The sequence below is a fragment of the Oryzias melastigma genome, unplaced genomic scaffold (genome assembly GCF_002922805.2).
Source record: "Oryzias melastigma strain HK-1 unplaced genomic scaffold, ASM292280v2 sc00240, whole genome shotgun sequence".
Taxonomy (NCBI): domain Eukaryota; kingdom Metazoa; phylum Chordata; class Actinopteri; order Beloniformes; family Adrianichthyidae; genus Oryzias; species Oryzias melastigma.
Window position 1 is genome coordinate 469,693 of NW_023416887.1, and position 15,436 is coordinate 485,128.

The window sequence follows — 15,436 nt, forward strand, 5'->3', positions numbered from 1 at the left end:
TTTAAATGATTTTTTTCAGCAACCATGTCCCAACAAAGCTTTTGTTCTTGTTTTTTATACCCAGAGCTGTTTCTTTTGAGCACCAGCATAAGGCAACCTGGTCCTGTGTGGTTCTCTGTACAACTTTCAGTTAAAAAAATACTACATGTTGTTTGCCATACCATGCTTTTCTTTAGTTTTTTAGAGGAAACTATATCCACTTATCTGATCATATATTATCTTTGGAACACCCAAAAACAAATTATTTATTAAATTTGAGTTGTTTTTGTGAACTCTTAATACCCTGGAAGTAAAACAGCTTGATCTCTGAGGCTCCGTCTTTTGCTCCTTTAGGATGCTGCCCATTTCATGACATCAACCTAAAGCAGAACTCTGTGTCATTCACAAAAATATAAATCCAGTTTTTATTTAATATTGTTGAACATTCTGTGTAGCTCACACATTTATCCCAAAAATTTGTCACATACAGAATGATGATGGCTAATGGGTTAATGTTGTGGTGAAAGTCTGTAAAAAAATAGGTAGACAACACCAGTAGATGAACACTTCAGGATTTATTGAGACGATGAGAACATTGTGAACGTTTTCTGGAGACATCTTTGCTCAGTATTATATGTTCCCACTGCAGACGATCACGTTTGACCTAAGTGGCACTGCAAACCTGTTTTGTTTGTGAGAAACAGAAGATCTGGGGCCCGTTTCAAGAAGCAGTTTTTGTTGGAACTCTGAGTTCGTGAACTCCAAATTCACCAAAACTCTGAGTTTTCGGATTCAGAAAGAGAGATAACTCAAACCCATGAAAGTGGGTCAAACCAAGCCCGTTCCAAGAAGCGGGTTAAGCTGAACTCAGAATCAATCACTATGGTAACTGAGTCTGTGAACGAAACCTGGTCGGTAGCAGGTTTTCTTCAGGAAACTTAGAGTTCTCTGCGGTCTCTGCCCCTTTTTAAAGTGAAGGATGTTCAAATATGAGTTCCTCATTAACATTTAGAGAACATTCACATTAGAGACGTCACGTTTTCACCACGTAGAAACCAAAATGACATGTTCATTCATAGAGGATCATGTAGAGAGGAGGATGGATTAATCCAGAGGAAATGTTATTTACGTCGGTAGAGGATTTGGAGGATACGAGTCGACTGACTGCAGTTTCTCAATTCATTTTTATTTCAGCGATATTATAAATAGTGAGTTTTTCCTGGAACTCGCTAATAAAAAATACAGTTTTCTTTTCCTTATTTTAGACCCAAAACAATTGAAATTATGGAATGTCAAACACAGAGAAACCATCTGAACCCATCTACCATCCATCCTTGGCGTCAAACATTAGCTCAGTCGTCAGCAATGCTGCTTCCCACACACGGAGTTTGCGAGTTCGATTCCCGGCTATGGAAAATGTTTTAATGCTTAAAAAAGAAATCGGCGAGTAGTTTTTAAGTCTTGAGAATTCAAATTAAACAAATGCTTTTTTAACATATTCCAGGCAGCTACAGTTTCTTTTTAGCGTGCAGTGATATCCGTGTGTGTGTGTGGGGGGGGGGTTACCAAAACTGGTCATTCGTGCGATTACGGAGATTACTGGTTAAATTAGTAACAGATCAAAAACCATTCCTTACTCAACAAGTGACAAAATAACCTTCCTGACATTATTTATTCATTATTAGAAATAATTCAAATAACTGCAGATATTTTCTCTCTGTTCTACCGCTGCAGCTGTGTTGCTTTTCTTGCAGTAAATGTTCTCCTATAGTCGCATATGCTTGAAAGAACTTATCAATTTCCGCCGCCGGAAGTACTAAACTCAGATGTTTGTCCCCGTTGCCATGGTGAATCGTGCTGTCTTTGCTCCATTGATCAGGGCTTTTAATGGTCGCGACGCTCACACCTGATTCTGGTTCTGACAACTTCAAGTTGATTGATTCAAACATTTTCAGCTGTTCTGGAACCGAAAACCCTGAGTTTGAGAATTCTGAGTCCAGTGACTCTAAGTTCAGGTTTGAACTCTAAATTTGTTGAACCTGCTTCTTGAAACGGGCCCCAGGTCCACACAGTAATGCAGGCAGGGTGGCACAAAACAATACTCTGCACCGAGTAAGGCTTTGTGTGGTGCTTAAGTGTCCTGTGGCTAATTGGCAAATGAAAGCCAGCTGAGCAGCACAGGGAGTGTGCATTGGGGTGGCTGGGAGAGGAAGTGTGTTCAGTACTCTGAGACAGCTCCCACTGGTGGCCAGAGGGGGAAACACAACTCTGACTCCTGAGAAGGCTATATTAAATTCGAATAGTTAAATCTAAATTCGAGCATTGAATGTAAATCTAAATCTAACATATTTTTTTCCTAATTTTCATTTGCTTATTGTATACATACAGAATCGATCAACTGTACATATTTTGTGCTGATTTAAAGATCCCAAACACCTTCAGGAGTTAAATTATTAAGAAGTAAAATACAAAACACTGCATTTCTCTATCTAGTAGGCTCACCCTCTACTGTATCAGCAGTAGGGATGAAACAATATTCAATATAAAACCGAACCGCTCAATACACGTTCGACAATTCAATACGACATTTTTTACAATATGAAATGTATCTATTCATTATCAGTTGGAGTTACCTTTAGAGTATCTGCTCGCTGCTCCCCTCTCCTGCTCACTGCCAGAAGCTGCTTTCCCGTCCTACAGTAGTTGGATAATAAAAGTGTAGCTAAATGCTAAAAACAACCAGGATGCCTATTTTTTTTTATTTTTTTGGAAAAAAAGTGAAGGTACATGAATAAAGGACTGACATCTAAGGAATACTGCACTTTACCTGTATCGTTATTTGGATGAGTAAGCCAGTTCTAAATATTTTAAATGGGTTCAGTTTAGATTGTGTTTGACATCTAACTGTAAAAATTTAAGAGAACTGCTTTAATTGCTGTATTTCATATAACTTGTAATATTTAACCCTTCCGCTCTCCTAGGCTTGTTTACATGAAAAGTGGGACCCTCTGGACCCGTCAGACAGTGCACTGAACTTTTTTTTTCAATGATTGTTGATCTTTACTGGTGTCCAATGACAGACATGAAGTCTTGTCCACCTTTGTCATGGAAGGGCTAACACCTCAATGCAGGGGTGGGGTCATCTGGACCCCTTAAGAGAGCATGAGGGTTAAAAGTGTACAAGAGTTCTATTTAAATGTGCCAAGAACTGTGCACCTGAAAAACTCTGAATTTTCATTATGGTATTTCTCTTTAAATCATCATCTGTGGAGTAGTAGGATTTCAGGGTTTATTTTTTTCTTGCTCAATATGTATCGAACCGTGATGCTCATTTCGAGGTAAGTATCGAACCGTGAGCAAACTGTATCGTGCATCCCTACTAAATAGTAACTGGTGTTGAAAGCTTCTGGAAAAGACGGGCCTTTGCCAATTTCCAATCAAGACATTCTGTTGAAACTGACAGAAATTGATGAAATTATGTTTTTGCCATTTTAAAATATGTTTTTCTAGCATGATAGAGGACACACTTAATGGAAATTATACATTGATATACACAGTGTTATATTAATTATACATTATATTAAAAGATAATATAGTGGGCTTTAATAAGTCCAATCCCAGCTCGGACAAGGAAAACAAAGACATTTATGGATCAGGGAGCTTCAGAGCTGAAAATTGTAGCACCTTCTGTAAGAAACTTTTTCTAACAGCATTTTTTCATCTGCTTCTGGTTCAAAATGATTTGATTTAAAACAGCTCAGAAATTTCATTTTAATCTTTATTTTCTAAATGCATTTCCTCTGTCAGAAAAATGCTTCTAAGTTAAAAATACCAAAAACACAATTTAAATTGGAATGGGTTTTCAAAGAGTTTTATTCAGCAAACCCCAGATCAGAACACTGGTTTGAAGTGATAAAATTGTCAGAAAAATTAAAGCTCAGCAGTCTAGCACACACAAGTCAAGCTAGCATGTTCTTCCAGAGTACGTCTTCCAACACTGGAAGGAGGATTCCTTCTTTGCCTACCAGTTTCTGAACGGGATCAACCCCATGGTGATCAAGCGCATTAAAGCCCTTCCTGAAAACTTCCTTGTGGCTGATAAGGTCTTCCAAAATGATCCAGTCGATCTGAACACAGAAATGGAGGTAAACATCAACACAGACAGATGTTTTCCTGGACTGTAGACTGTCTACATGCAGAGTGACTCTCTGCTGCTTTCATTTCAACAGAAAGGAAACATTTTCCTGTGTGACTACAAGATTCTGGACAAAGTGACAACAAACACAATCGGCGGCAAGAAGCAGTACTTGGCTGCTCCACTCGTCCTGCTCCACCAGACTGAAGACAGGATGATGCCCATCGCGATTCAGGTGATCGACAGAATCCTGCAAGATGACAGATATGGGAACTGGGATCTTCAGTATCCCAGTTCACACCAACTGAAATGTGCTGTAAGGTGTAGGTTCTTGGGTCTCTTAAAAGTGAGATTCTTCAATGTCCAAATGACAAATGGAGAGTTCCAACATAGCAGATGAGAGAATCCTGATAGCCCCTCGTAATGTGTACAACAATCTACTCATACTGAGATTCATGAAGTGGGACCTCCTCTCTTCCTGGTTGATGATCAGCATCTATAAGATAAACATTTGAACACTCCTTTAGTGATGCTGTGACTGCAGATCCAAACTTCTTTAGGGGATGGATCATCGGAGGATAAGTCACACAGATTCAGATGTTTGGCTTTCAGTTGCTCTCCACTCTGTTCAATATTCTTCATCATTAATTTTTCACAGAAGAGACCAAAATCAAAGGGAAACATTTAGATGAACACCCAAAAACTAAAGCCTGGAGCTCTTGGAAGCTTGAAGCTTAGAATAAATTTGATTCTAAAACAAAACTTATTTAAATCTCATCTTCCATCAGCTAAACTTAAATATCTAAAAAACATTCACTCTTCACAAAAGGCGCAAAACAGCTTCTTTCAAATGTTCACTCAAAATTCATGCTTGTGACAGCTCAATGGGGTATAATTAAAGTCTCATTTCAAAACAGAATCAGAATCATTCTTTGCTTAGTGTCACTAATGATCATTGGTTGATTTGTTGTTTGATCTTCTCCTGCAGTTGAAGCAGAATCCAGGACAGGACAACCCCGTCTTCCTTCCCTCTGACTTTGACGATGACTGGCTGTTGGCAAAGCTGTTTGTGAGAAGTGCAGACTTCAACCTGCATGAGCTCAACTATCACCTGCTGCGCACTCACCTGCTGGCTGAGGTGTTTGGCGTTGCTCTAAAGAGAAACTTACCCAGAGTGCACCCTGTTCACAAGGTACCTGAAGATTTTTTGTTCAGTTCTGCTTTATTGTGGAGTAATGGGATAATTGAGACACTAAAAAAATATATTTTAAGATCAGTGGAAATACATTTTCAAGACAACAGCTCAGTAAAAAATATGATCCAAATTCAAACTGTTATTAGATATTGTTTTGTTGAATGCTGTTGATCAAAGCGCCAGAAGAATCAGTAAGAAGACCAGAAGAAAGTCAGAGTTCTTACTTCTTATCCCAATCCCTGTGCAGAGTGCTGATTTGTGGACTAATCTGAAAAATTCTTCAAAAAAATGTAACATAATACTGGAAGTTTGTTACTCAGTGCAAAACATATTTAATACACAGAAAAGGTTATAAACTGATCAAAGCTTAAAAAACTGAAGGAAGAAATAGTTCAGTGTATCTATTAAAACCCATTCTAAATACAATTTTTAAATACTAACTTTGGCTAAAATAAGTGGAAAATTAAATAAAAATAAATATAAATATTTCTAAAATGCATGAGAAGGAAAAAATAATTCACATGAAGGTGAACAAGTTACAGATGTTATCCACTTTGAGATTTCCAAAGAAAACTATAAACTAAACTGAAATAATAAATATCCCAAAGGAATTAATAATTATATATTTATAATAACTATATTATCTCTGAGTTCTGTAGACCTGCTATTTCAAAAAGTGAACTGGGATATACAGTATGTCACAGAAGTGAGTACACCCCTCACATCTCAGCAAACATGTAGTTAATTAAATCTTTTCTTAGGACAACACTGCATAAATGACGCTTTCACACAATGAACAGTAGTCAGTCTAAAGTTAGCACAGCAGTGTAAATTTATTGTCCCCTCAAAATAAATAAAAATACAGCCAATAATAGCTAAAGCCCTGGAAACAAAAGTGATTACACCCGTAAGTAAAAATGGGAAATTTCAATATTTTGTGTGGCCACCATCATTTTCCAGCTTGAAGTCTACTGGCCATAGAGTTCACCAGACCTTCACATCTTACCAGTGGAATCCTCTTCTTAAGGAAAAACTCCTAAAAAAACCTGAGTCAGGAAAAAAGAAGAAACCTTAGGGATTCCCATATGAAGGAGAGATCCTATCCCAGGACGGACAGGAGATACCAGAACAGTTAAAGAAAAATTAGCTTCTACAACTACGAATATAAGAGTTCATTCAGATAGAGTTGAGGGACAAGTGATGATGAAGTCCATAGTCAAGATGAAGCAGAAGTGCAGTCCACGACCAGGAGGAAAGACGACCCAGCAGGAATCACTCTCACTCAGAGATGCAGGATGGTGTCGGGGGCGTGGTCCACGGCCAAGAGTGGGAGCGTGGGGGATCCACCGGGCATCTGAAATCTATCCCGCTCCCCAGAGGAGAGTGGGAAAGAAGAACAACATGTGAATGGAACTGCACCACAAAAGCATGGAGAACTAAATACAATAAATAATAAAGAGTAGAAGAGAGGAGAAGTAGATGAGAATAGAGAACAGAACCCCAGAGCTGATCTGAATAATAACCATGATAGAAAATCTAAATTTATATTTAAACGCATCAATATTAGTTTATTTATCTAGCCTCACAAGGACCACATGAGAGGGAATATTCTCTGATTACTAGCTAGCCTGGCAGAACGCCTGTCCAAATAGGAATGTTTTAAGGCTAGTTTTGAAGGTAGAAACTGTGCTGGCCTCTCTGACATGAGCTGGGAGCTTATTCCATAGAACAGGGGCTTGATGGCTGAAGGTTCTACCTCCAACTGTACTTTTAGAAATTCTAGGAACTACAAGCAGTCCAGCATTTTGTGAACGAAGTGTTCTGACTGGTTGGTAAGGAACTATGAGATCTCTAATATAGGATGGGGCCACACCATTCAGAGCCTTATATGTTAACAGGAGCTTTAGCAAGCCGGTGGTCATGTTGGAGGTGTGTTTGGGTCAGTATCATGCTGGAACACTGCTCTGAGGCCCAGTTTCTGGAGGGAGGGGATCATGCTCTGCTTCAGAATGTCACAGTACATGTTAGAATTCATGTTTCCCTTAATGAACTGTAGCTCCCCAATGCCAGCAGCACTCATGCTGTCCCAGATCATGACACTTCCACCACCATGTTTGACGGTAGGTAAGATGCACTTGTCTTTGTACTCCTCACCTGGTTGCTGCCTCACATGCTTGACACCATCTGAACCAAATCTGTTGATCTTGGTCTCCTCAGACCACAAGACATGGTTCCAGTAATCCTGGTCCTTAGTTTGTCTGCAGCAGACTGTTTCCAAGCTTTCTTGTGCATCATCTTTAGAAGAGGCTTCCTTCTAGGACGACAACCATGCAGAGCAATTTGATGGAGTGTGCGACATACGGTCTGATCACTGACAGGCTGACCTCCCATCCCTTCAATCTTCCCCAATGCTGGACCCACTCATCCATCTGTTTTCCAAAGCCAGTCTTTGAATGTGGCGCTGAGAACGTGCACTCAGCTTCTGTTCTGAGAAGAACCTGTTCTCTTAAAGCGCTGGATGATCTTGGCCACTGTGCTGCAGCACAGTTTCAAAGTGTTGGCTATTTACTTACAGCCTAGTCCATCTTTATGTAAAGCAATAATGTGTTTTTTCTGGTCTTCTGAGAGCTGACGCCATGAGGTGGCATGTTGAACTTTCAGGGACCGGTTAAGAGAGTGGAAGAGCTTTTATTCCGAATTTTAACTCACCTGCTAACTGAAGACACCTGAGACAGTGTAACACTAATGGTTCACATGACAAAGGGGAAGGAAAGTGATCATGTGTGCTCAATTTGTACAGTTTCAGTTAGGGGTGTAATCACTTTTGTGACATACTGTAGGAAGAGAACACTGCTGGTATTCTTTTCTGTTTGACAGGGATTTGGGGGGTTCAGATTGGAGCAGAGACTAGAAGGTTGGAATAAGAAGCCACGTTCTGTGAGGGTCTTAATTGCACGATCAGATTAAAAAAAAAAAAAAAAAAAGTCATGCGTCTCTGATATTGTTTAGGGGGCCGAGCCAAATGTGGAAGCGGGCCTTACTTTAGGGACCCCAGGGGTTTTAAGGGTAACCAAACCCTAAATAAAGTTTTTTTCTGTCCCTAGCCAGCTGCCCGGTGTACAGCGTTAGCTAGTGAGCTCTGCTCCCCAGATCTAGCCAGGCTAAGAGTCCCTGGGCAGCTGCAATTGCTCTGTTTGCCCGTTCCTGGTTAGGAACGGGCAAACAGGTTATAAGCAGTAAATTTGATGCGTGCACGCAAATTTGACGTGCCTGCTACACGGGCAGGTGTGAATGCACCATTAGAAATTACAGCTATAAACAAAAAGGATAAAGAAGTTCTTTTCTGTTTTCTAGCTTCTTGTCGGTCACACACGCCACACTCTGCAGATCAACGTCTTGGCTCGCAATTTTCTTATCTCAAAGGAAGGCATTTTCAATAAGGTTTGGAGGGAAAAAATCAAATGAACCTGAAAGTTTTACTTTCCTGTAAAGTAATTTGTTGATTGTTATGCAGTGTGCAGCCTCTGGTGGGGAAGGTTTGCCACACCTCATCGGGAAATTTCTCTCCAACCTCACCTACAAGTCTCTCTGCATACCTGATGACATCGAGGACCGAGGTCTGAAAGATGTGAAAAACTTCTACTACAGAGACGACGGACTGAAGCTGTGGAACATCATGCACAGGTTCACAGAAAGTTTCTGTTTGTCGTCTTCAAAGTCCATGTTTGAGACAGACAGTGTGGAGAGAGTTCAGGGTTTCTGCTTTGTGTGGAAGAAGTGATGCTGCAGAATGAGCTGTGGTGGAGATGATCCATGAAGGAGCTGAAGAACTCAACTGAACACAGAATAAATGTCTTCAAGCTCCTTCTTTGGTTTTTAACATTTTTTCTGACACTTTACTAAAATGGGATTAAAGTGTTCATCAGGAACATTTCAATATGTAAAAGAAATTAATTTCATGAAAAAATGTCAACACAGTTAAAAAATATATTTAAAGTTTGGTTTTCAGGATTTCAGTACATTTTAATATATATATATTTTTTCTACATGCTTTTGTTTCTCAAAGTTTTGTGACAAAGATTCTCGGCTACTACTATACGGATGATGGCGTGGTTCAGAAAGACGATGAGCTGCAGAACTGGATCAAGGAAATCTTTGAACATGGATTTCTGAAGAAAGAAGAGACTGGTGAGAAAATCTCCCCAGTCTCCTGATTGTTACTGTTGATCTTCAAATGTTTATCACACTTGTCTTGATCCTCTTCTAACATCATCATTAATCTCTGGTTCATCTCCTCCATCTCAGCTTTTTGTTTTTTCAAAGTAAAACGTTTTCTAACAAAACATCATCACTGATCTTGTTAATGCACACCCACCATTTCATTCTTGCTGACATTTTTGATCAGTCTACACACTCCTAAACCACTTCAACCTGCTTGGAGGTGTCATTTGTTCATTCACACTTTGTTCCACTGAACTGTTTAAGTGTCTAATGATGATGCAGAAACATTTAATATTCTGTATTACAAAGAGAAAACCCAAACTTCATCTGTTTGCCTCTATTTTGAGACGTGTTGCCATGTTTTGTTCCAATCCTCAGGCATCCCACAGAAGTTCACCACTGTGTCTGAGCTGGTCAAGTTTGTTACCATGGTGATGTTCACCTGCTCTGCCCAGCATGCAGCCGTGAACTCTGGACAGGTGAGTGCTGCAGATTGAGTGCACGGCGGTGTTGTGGTTTTCACAACAGTAAGGCTATGTTTAAATCACAGCTGTGGACAGCCTGCATGTTCTGATTGTGCATGTGTGAGTTTCCTCCTCACACAGTACAAATCATGTTTCATAGGTCACCTTGTGTCTTTTAATTTCCTCAACTGTAAATGTGCTTGGTTGTTTGTCTCTTTGTGGCCCTACAATGAACTGTGAAACTGTCCAGGATGAACTCCACCCTCCCCTTTTAGTCATTGGATGAGCTCCAGCATTCCTGTGACATCTGATGGGACCAAAGTGGGTTTAGTTAAAGAATGGATAGATGTCTTAGACCAGTATTTCCTAACTCTTGTCCTCGGGGACCACTGTCCTGCGTTGTTCCAATCCAACCCTTCCCTAACACACCTGCTGGTGTTGACTGTCATCAGAGACCCGGTGAGCTGAATCAGATGTGCATAAGCAGGGCAACATGGAAAACCTGAAAAAGTGTTCTCAGAAAACCAGGGTTGGGAAACACTGTAATTCTGGTTCACACCGAATGCGATTCACACGACAAACTCGCGTACCCCGCCCCTCTTTTGCTGCGTGGCGAATTCGCTGCTCGCCGTCTGTCAAAAAAGTGTTCTGAGTTTAGCCTGAGCGCTAAATGGATCAGTGTCTGTGTATATCTAACTTTCAGTGAATGAAAGACATGAAAACATTGATGATCATGTCTCTATGTCTGAGTTTTTGAGATTATTCAAATGTTTTCCCGGCTTCACTTTCACTCTGGAGACTGTGTTTTCTATGACAGTCGCTTCTGTGGTGTTTCTGTCTCTGACTGAGTTTGAAGGCTCAATGCCTCGCAGTAACTCAAAAGGGGAAAAAGAAAAACAAACACACAAAAAATAAAAAAAAAAGGGGCCTATTTTAATCATTGTTTCAATTAAATTTAAGAAAAATATCTCAAAGTCCAGAAGGTCCAAGGAGACACCCCCTCACCATGAGGCGGCTCTCCCTCTGCGGGCATATATTGAGGGAGCTCTGCCGGTTCCCAGAAGGCTGGCAGCAGCCAATGAGCCGCCAATGACCAATGGAGGATGAAGCTCTGGAAACCCCATGGCCTCAGCGGATTAAGAAAATAGTTCACGACAAAAACACTTGCATTGTATTAGTATTCTACCCATTGTTCCAGTCACTGAAAACGTCACGTGCCCAAATCTGAGTTCCTGATTGGCTGACGCAACGCAGCGACCTGTCCAAATTTAGATATTTGAACTCTGGCTGCGCCGCATTGTTTCCAGACCGCTGCACTCGTTGCTCAAATCCCACCGCAGGACTTCAGATGGCCTCAATTCATTTCTGTGCCATTGACTTAAGACTGAAACTGGCTTTAGGAAGTATCTCCTCCTGAACCAGATATTTCTGCCTTTACTTTTCTGCAGTATGACTTTTATGGATGGATGCCAAACGGCCCCTCCACCATGCAGGAGCCCCCACCCACCAAGAAGGGAGAGGGGATTTCAATCATGGAAGCACTGCCTGATGCTCGAACCACAGCTTTCAACATGGGGACAGTTTGGGCCCTCAGCACACCTCCCAGTGATGCTGTAAGTGATGTGAACTTCATGCTACAAAAGTTTCTCAGTTCTGTGAAGAGACTTTTTCTTCAAGTCAGACAAATGTTTGGGTTCCTTTTGACACAGAGCTGGTTTTGTCATTTCAGAAATTTCTTCTAGACTTCAAGGAGGAATATTTCACAGAGGATGGTCCTTGTGAGGAAATCGAAATGTTCAAATCACAGCTCCAAACTTTGAGCAACAGCATCAAAGAGAGGAACAAAAAACTGGATCTGCCGTACACTTACCTGGACCCAGCGTGTGTGGAGTGGAGTGTGGATGTGTAGAGTGCAGGCCACTGCAGGAGACCAACACTCCTTCAGCTTAATGATTTCAGCGTTTTCTTTTAAAAAACAACTAAAAACATCTTTTTAAAATAGCTTTTTCTTAATTCTGTTTTTATATTCTGTGTTTTACTGTGAAACACTGTGATTTTTATCTTGAAAGGGGCTATATAAGTAAAGATTATTATTGCTATTTGCTTCCCAGGAGAATTGAATTATTTCTTTCTGCTTTCTTTATAATGACACATGTTTGAGACAGAAATTAATGGTGGTGTTTCTTTGCAGAATTGGTTTGTTCTTCAGTGTGTGATTACTGTTCAACTATTTGATGTGTTAAATCAAAACTGCAAATCATCTGTAATGTTAATCCTTTAACAGTTTCTTCTCTTAAAAATCAAACTTTATCTTTCTTAACCTCTTGAAGCAACAATAAATAAACCATCTAAACAAAGTTCTTGTGCGTGCTTCTTTGAGCTCCGTAAAAGTCTGACGAGACCGTGAAGAACGGACAACTGAAGTTTGGGGTGGCGAAGGGGACCAGGAGGTCTGACTGGGGTGACAAGAGGATGGCAAAGGGGAAGGAGCTGACATGATTAAACACATGATCCTGGTTTTATGTTCTAATAATTCCTGTAGCATGGCATGTTTAGAGGAGCACAGTGATTAGCAATCGTGCCTCACAAGGAAGGCCATAGATCGCTGGGACCTTTCTGTGTGGAGTTTGCATGTTCTTCTTGCGCATCATAAATCTTTGTTAGTAAGTACTTGGTTTTTAAAAATAACTTGTGTGGTGGAACATTTCTGAATCTGAAGAAAATAATTAAATCTTAACAGTATATACAAAGTTTTATTGAGCAGTAAATGAATTCAGGAATTATACGCAGATCAGATGTACAGAGAAGTCTAAATAAATGAGGGTCCTGAATGATGAGCGGTGGACAGCCTTCTTATAGAGCTGGACAAACAACTTCATGATAAGAGGTTCAGTTCCTCCAAGGTTGTGCAAAGTTTTTTTCTGTTCATCCCATAGTGAAGTTGAACATGCTGTCATGGACCTCTTTAGACCAGAGCTAATGTTTCAGCTAACCCTCTACACATACAGTCACAGGTCCCGGGAAAGCAGAATTGACTACCTTGGTAATAAAACCCAAAATATGATGCTTTACACTGTCATGGTTCTGCTCTGCTCCTTCACCCCTCTCTTCCTTCCTCCACCCTAATCTCACTCACCTGTGCTGATTAATCTCCCATTGTGCTCCAGTTGGTGTTCACACTATTTAAGATCCTCACTTTCACCTCTTCACTGCCAGTTCGTTGTATCAGTCACATTCCAGCTATAACAATCCTTGCACTTCTAATCTTTTCATGTTTTTGACCCTTTTCTGCCCTGGTAATGAGTTTAAGCCTGTCCCCTGTCTGGAGTTTTTCTTCCCTGGTTTTTCCTCCTCCGTTTCCATCCTGAAGAGGCGTGACGTTTCCAGATCCCTCATCTCAACACGGAGTAAAGCTGCCCCAACATTGGTCTTCACCCTCTGGTGGATTCTCATCCTGTACACCGCAGCAGTGGAGGAATCTTCCATCATTCCTGACGCCATCCGCCCTGCACTCGGACGCTTCAAAGGCTCTTCTCTCACGTCTGCTTCTGGAGTTCTACGTAAGAGATCACCATCACCCCAAGCGTGGAACCAGGATCTCCAAATAACTCTTTTATCTGACTTTCAGGCTCACCTGTGCATCTGGCGGCCCACTCAATAATTCTACCTTCCTAATAAACACTTTAATTGTGACCTGTGTTTGCTCTGTTTTGGGTTGTCCTCCTGATTCCCTAACATACACATGGGCATCAAGTCTACAGAGGTTAAACATGACTGATGCTCCTCTGCTGCTGACAATCCAAAGAAAAGTAAATACTCTGTTTTTTCAAGGACAAACTCCTTTTTTTTAAAGATGTTGTCAAAAGGTATTAACATGTATTTTCAGCATAAACAGTATTAAATCTGTTACATTGTGTATTTTAACATATCTTAGCAAAAACAGCTCACTTACAAATATTTACGGCGTAAAATCTATCATCCTTACAACAATAATTTGGAATATCATTGATAGTCATGTTCATTTGGCATCAGAAAAAGACAGTTCAGCAAAACCATCTCAGCAATTTGAGTTCTGCAGGGATCCACGTCTCTCTGGTTCAGCTGAGGTGGAAGCCGTTGAAGCTTTTTTTTATTTTTATTTTTAAGCCTACAAGTAAGGGCAGCTTCTCATTTTATTACAGTAGAAGTTCTCAATGTGACGTCAGGAATCTGGAACTGGTCTGGGGCATGATGAGAGAGAATGTCCAGCGGCTGCACAATGCTCCCTCTGGTATGGCATTTTTTTTTTTTTTTTTTTTTTTTTTAATTTCTTCCTGTAAATAGTTTTCTGTAGATACAAATTATACTCTTTAGGATAATTTTAGTATTAAATTGTAGGGGTGTGTACTGGCAATAGTCCGGCAATAAAATACATATCCCAATACATGCCTCATGATACGATGGCAAATGGCGTATACTTGTATAGTGCTTTCTACCCTCTTTTGAGGGCCCAAAGCGCTTCAGTCACAGACCCATTCACCTATTCACACCCTGGTGTTGGCTTTGCTGCTGAACACTGACACCAACTTTCCAATTTGGGGTTCAGTGCCTTGCCCAAGGACACTTCGACACAAGGGTGGGCAAGGCGGGAAGGATCCGTGCATGACACGCTGTAGCAGTGCAACTTCACTCGTTCGTATCTGAGTTGCTATGAAGCATCGCAATCCACATCTTAATATGATACTGGCAGCAACGTGGCACAGAGTTTCGGTTTAATACCCATTCGAAGTCAAAACTAAGTAGTTTATGTCTCATAACAACCAAAACCGCGAGGCTAACTGAACGTTTGAAGGATCTTGTTGTTGTTTTTGTCGTGGTGCAGATCTGGTCATAGAGGCTCAGTGCGGTCTGCTGACAACTAGTGGTCGAAGGTAGAAGGGGAAAACAAAACCAAGACGGTGAAGGAGTCCCATAAACAATTAAATAAATATCGTCATGTCAACATTTTAACTCGATACTTTCCTACACCCCTATTAAATTATCTTAATAATGACAGAGCTCATCTAAGAATGTTTGCAAGAAACATTTTTTTTTAAAATGATCAGTTTTACTTTTTTAGCATCAGCTAAACTTCCAATTTTTTATTCTTGAGAGATTCTGGTTATGATCACATGAATCAAAGGGTTTGTTTTTTACAAAAACAAACGTTCGTAAATAACCCAGTTTAACACACATAATTTTCATAGAGTAAATTCAATTTAATTTAAAAAATCAAAATACATAAATTTGTACAATTTTCCAGTTTTTCCTTTTCCAGGTCAGAAACATCACAAGTAAAATAGAAGTCATTAAAACAGTAGTAAAGCCCCCTAAGAAATTAAATTAAATTAGTTATGGAGTTTTTCTTCTACTTCTTAAAAAAAAAATATGTTTTACTACTTTTCATTTTAAATATGCAGCTGT

At 40.1% G+C, this 15,436-nt stretch overlaps 1 protein-coding gene across 2 annotated transcripts in view; it reads left to right on the top strand.

Annotated features, from left to right (window-relative positions):
- Nucleotides 1-12,360, top strand: part of LOC112141398 (polyunsaturated fatty acid lipoxygenase ALOX8) — a 20,112-nt gene extending 7,752 nt beyond the window's left edge. For both annotated transcript variants that reach the window (XM_036210780.1, XM_024264527.2), the window contains 9 exons: nt 3,961-4,124; nt 4,209-4,349; nt 5,103-5,306; nt 8,664-8,750; nt 8,824-8,993; nt 9,376-9,497; nt 9,909-10,009; nt 11,443-11,607; nt 11,724-12,360. In XM_036210780.1, coding sequence (XP_036066673.1) covers nt 3,961-4,124; nt 4,209-4,349; nt 5,103-5,306; nt 8,664-8,750; nt 8,824-8,993; nt 9,376-9,497; nt 9,909-10,009; nt 11,443-11,607; nt 11,724-11,903 — 1,334 coding nt within the window. In that variant the 3' untranslated portion in view covers nt 11,904-12,360. The remainder of the gene's footprint in view (nt 1-3,960; nt 4,125-4,208; nt 4,350-5,102; nt 5,307-8,663; nt 8,751-8,823; nt 8,994-9,375; nt 9,498-9,908; nt 10,010-11,442; nt 11,608-11,723) is intronic.
- Nucleotides 12,361-15,436: the final 3,076 nt, after the last annotated feature.